The 4949-nt window shown below is 30.6% G+C and overlaps 1 protein-coding gene and 1 pseudogene across 1 annotated transcript; both read right to left on the bottom strand.

Annotated features, from left to right (window-relative positions):
• Nucleotides 1-239: 239 nt before the first annotated feature.
• On the bottom strand, nt 240-953 carry LOC145613833 (uncharacterized). Its single transcript, XM_081668877.1, has one exon. It carries the CDS (start codon nt 951-953, stop codon nt 240-242), a length of 714 nt encoding a protein of 237 aa, XP_081525003.1.
• Nucleotides 954-1135: 182 nt separating this feature from the next.
• LOC145613831 (uncharacterized) lies at nt 1136-2440 on the bottom strand (annotated as a pseudogene).
• Between the last annotated feature and the right edge of the window lie 2509 nt (nt 2441-4949).

Raw genomic sequence — 4949 nt, 5'->3', positions numbered from 1 at the left:
GAAAACTTTCAAAGAAAATATACAGAGTTGAAGGATAATGTATTTTAATATATATTACCTTATAAGCAGGCCCGTTCCTAGCTTTTTGGTGGCCTATGGGTGAAATGAAAAATTGGGGCCCTTATTATCGAGTGAAGTAAGAAAATGAAAAAATAAATTTTGTTTTTTAAATGATAAAAAAAAAATATAGCAAACTTACAGTAAAGGAAAAAAACAGTAAACTTAAAATTTATTAATCATCATACAAAACATTGTCTACGAGCATTTCTAGATGCAAAATCACCAATAATAGTGTCGACATCAATATGCTCTAACATATTTTTCTCAATACATAAAATGGCTAGACCGTTAAGTCTTTCTTGTGACATTGATGACCTCAAAAACGTTTTCAATAATTTTAACTTCGAATAACTTCTTTCGGCGGATGCAACGGTCACCGGCATCGTAAAAAGGATTCGATAAGCAATTGAAATATTTGGATAACAATATGCAGATTTGACAAACTCGAAAACTTCAAACGCTGACATCAACACATTTGTCAAAGTCATTTGTAGAACTTTTATTTCAGAAAAAAGATCATCTGCATCAACATCAAACACATTTTTATCAGAAAATACATTATTAAAATTTGTGCAAGACAGTTTTAATTCATCATTATCCAAAGATTTCAATCTGCTAGAATCAAGTAAAAATCCAAAAACATTTTCAAAAGCCTCTAATTGTTCAAATCTACTTTTTAAAGAAGCTATTGCCATATCAACAATCACAAGAAAATAATTGACTCCAAAACATTCTTCAGGTGACTGTACTTCATGATTTTCACCATCATCATCGTCATTTTCATCAAATTGCCTTCTTCTAATAATACGACGCTTTGTTGGAAGTGTTGGCTCTATATTCATATCCAATGCAAGGCTTTTGGCTATATTCATGCTAGATTCAAAAACCTTCATTTCTATATTTTTCAAAGTATGACATTACGCCTTTCACTTCATTCGTTGTAGTTCCGATGCACATAGATTTTGTTTGCAATTTCTTACTCACCATATTAATGGCATATAAAATATCATATCAAATTACCATGCCAAGCAAAAATTCAAAATTTGCTACAGAATTAGCTAAACTTTCAGCTTCACTAACCTTGACCATTCACATTATCAACATTCAAATATAGGGACTTTAATACATTTAACAATTCATTTAAAAGCCCCAAACCAGATGTATCATCAACTTTTAAGAACTCCAAAAAGAATTCCTCTATTTTTGTTTTATTGTTTGACAAATTAACACATCGTATTATCAAAGTCATTTGTTCTTGAGGGCTTACATCAAGGGTACAATCAAGGATTACAGAAAAATATTTTGCATCTTTAATGGTTCTTATTATAGAATTTTTAACACCATCGGCTAAAAGAGAAATCAACTCATTTTGAATTTTAGGGCCAAGGTAGTGATGATGAATTTCTTGGCTTTTAATACGTCTAATATGATCTTGCATAACCAAGTCAAATTCAGCAATCATTTCAATTAACCCCAAAAAATTACCATTACTATCCTCATAAAGTTTTCCATTAGATCCACGAAATGCTAAATTATGTTTAGCAAGACATTTAACAACGGATACTATTCTTTTCAAAACATGTCTCCAACGTTCTTTTTCTTTTGAAATCCCTTCTTGCAAATTATTATCAATACCTTTATTCTTCTCTAATCTTACTCTTGCTTCATTCCAAACACTCATATTAGTCATATGCTCAATGCTGCCCTCATGTTGTTTAAGCCTTTCACTAAGATGTTTCCAATTATTCATTCCATCAGTTGCTAAAAGGCTTATATTATTTTGAGATGTAAATAATTTGCAACAAAAACAATATACTTTATTCGCAGCTTTAGAGTAACTCAACCATTTTCTATCACTTGACTCTCCATTACTCAACTTTCGAGAATAATAAGTATTAGAAAAATGCCTAGACCGATTATCTTTAGGATATGTAAGATTTAATTCCCTGATAGACCCTTTTTCTACCAAAATATCCCTACCTTTATTGTCGAGATTACCCCAATTCATAGGATCATAAATATTCAAAGGAGGGATAAATTGTTCATCAATGTCTATATCATCATTAACATTTTCCACATTATCATGAGCATTCTGATTCAAAACAGAGGGGTCATCATCAATATTTGTCATATTTGGCACATTATCATGAGCATACAAATTAGCAACATCCTCATTTATTGGATTTTCATCATTCAATGGTTCATTAGATTGCTCAAAATTATGTTCATGTTCCTCACCAACCCCATCACCAACGGAAGACTCTCCTACTCTCCTAGGAAAATATCTGTCCAAGGCCCCCTTTTGTGATTCTTTAGAATCTTAGATTTGCTTTCTTTTTTTCCTTTTTTCACTACCAGATAAATGTTTTCTAGGCAACATAGTATTCTACAAAAATAAAAATTAACAATTTTAACAAGAATTAAAGAACAATAGAACCTGATTTGTGTGTTCTTAAATTGCAAAATAAAAAAGGCTGCCTCAAATTTGAACAATTGAAGTCCAAGGTTCTGACTCCAAATCCACAAGCAATGAACTACAATAAAATAATTCACACAAAAGAATTTATTTAAATTTTACCCAAGACCAAAAAAAAATTTGCAATTATAAATTACTGTACAAAATCTTAAATTCAAAAATTAAAACACAAAAAATTGACATTACCTAAAGGACTCGGATTTTTCGAGCATAGCAAAATCGATCTCCAAATTTCCGATATTCGTCCACCGTAATACCCATTACAAGTGTTTAAATCAAAACAAAGAGTAAGAAAGTAAATCAGAAAATTGAATTGAGATGTAGAATAATTGGATGGGGGATTATTTATAGGTGAATAATGTGAGGCGAATTCCATTGAAAATCAAGGAAGAAGACTGTTTGATTATTGAATTAGAGTTGTTTTTGGAGATTAATGTGGTTGAAAATTACAAAAAAAAAAAAAAAAAAAAAAAAAACGGGAAGAAGATCAATTGAATTTGGCTGAAAAGAGATTATTTAAGAAGGGGAGTTGGAAAATCGTAATTAAAATATTTTTAGGAAACTAATTAGGAATGAATATAGGAATTGGAAGTTGAGAACTTGAGATTTGGGAATTGGGAATATGAACTGATGAACATGACATGGAAAACTGGAGAAAAGCATGCGTAGGTAGTATCATTAATTAAGATTTTTTCTTTTTTTTTCTTTTTTTTTATTTTTATTTTTTTTTTATAAATCTGGCTTTAATGTAAATTTGGGCCTCCTTCAGTTGGGCCCCAGGCGATGGCACCTATTGCCCTGCCTTAGGGATGGGCTTGCTTATAAGTAGTTTATGTTTGTATTATTATAGAAAAATACCAAATATAAAGGCCATATATGAAAGATATGTTAAAATATTAGAATCTCAAGCAATTAAACTGTCTCTCTCTTCCGCCATGGATGACCTCGCTCCTCCCCTTCGCCGTAACCACCACCAACTTGTTATTGGGTGGAAACTTGTTCTTCAACGCAAGAAGATGACGATGATCTTATACCTTCTTGAGTCTAGACTAATGAAACATTGGGTGCGACTTGTCGCACCCAATACTTTGCGTTATTATTTATGTTATGAAAACAATTCCTCTCAAACATGTAGAGCCAAAAAATTAGATGCAAATATCAATTGTCAATTCAATATATTAAACTCTCATCTTGTAAATTAAAAATTGTAGGATCATCCAAATCACTAATTAGACTTTTTGTAAACTTTTTTTTTTTAATGTATTATAATTAGTTGCAATGAAAAGTGAAATTATTTTGATATTATCTATAATCCCATACTATATAATATTATATGATCTGGGCATTGCTCGGGCCAACAATCAGTTTATAATAAAATCTACAATAGGATTAGTTCATGGAGTAATTCAGAGGAATATAAAAAAAAAAAAATTAAGGGATTACATTTGAAATTTGGATGACCTCCATGATTCTAATCTTCTATGGAAAGAACAAAATTCTGTTATATTTTATATTGAGATCCCAAATTTTTTATAGAAGAGTGTGATTCATGTTAGTTCAATGAGTGATAATATATAACTTACACAGTACTACCTGTCACTCCATTGAATCCTTTCTTAGGAGACCAATCACTCTTATCCACCCCTATCTAAATATCTAACCTTTTTTTTTGTGGCATGGGAAATCCATCATCCTATAACTTCTTCAAACTACTCAAGTTAAAATGTTCTGTTCGTGACAACTTAACGACAATATGCGTCATCCTTTAGAACAATAATAACAAGCACACATTTTAATCTAGTAACACAAAAGCTTTTATGAATGAAGTTAAAACTCATCATATAGAGATTTGTCGAGCAAATGCGAGTGAATAAGAAAATATTATCATCAAAAGGAACAATCTTCAAATTATCAATTCATTGCAAAGATTGTGGGTAGATCCATGGCTAATTGCTCATATAATCATAAATATTTGCTTCCTTTTTAACAATTTGATGATTGTAATATTTGTCACATCAATAAATAAGTAAACTGACAATATATTGGATAACCATATATTATTCCGTGTAATAACTCTATTTGTTTTCCAATATTGTTTTCAATGCATTAAGTGTTTTCCTCAAGAATAGGGTCTCCTAATGTTTTTTTCCCCTTACCTATTGAGAATGTCAGAAGTACAGATATTACACGATTATATGAACGAAAAAAAGTAAATCCGATTAAAATTTAGGAGGATCCAATAATCAATAAGCCATGATATTTTCACCCAATTGCTAACTTTATTGAAATATAATACTCCATAACAAACAAATAATTGTCTACCCACCATAACCTAACCTTTCATAGTCTCCCTTTTTCTCACCTACGCTAAACGACTTTATATCATTTCTCCACAATCCATTACCACCATTAT

This window comes from Chenopodium album, chromosome 25, assembly GCF_948465745.1.
Source record: "Chenopodium album chromosome 25, dcCheAlbu1.1, whole genome shotgun sequence".
Lineage (NCBI taxonomy): Eukaryota > Viridiplantae > Streptophyta > Magnoliopsida > Caryophyllales > Amaranthaceae > Chenopodium > Chenopodium album.
Note: the sequence above shows the minus strand (reverse complement) of the source record. Positions and strands in the feature narration are given on the sequence as shown.

What these genes read in the sequence shown, in the direction of transcription:
- LOC145613833 (XM_081668877.1), bottom strand. Translation starts at nt 953, where the DNA reads ATGAAGGTTTTTGAATCTAGCATGAATATAGCCAAAAGCCTTGCATTG.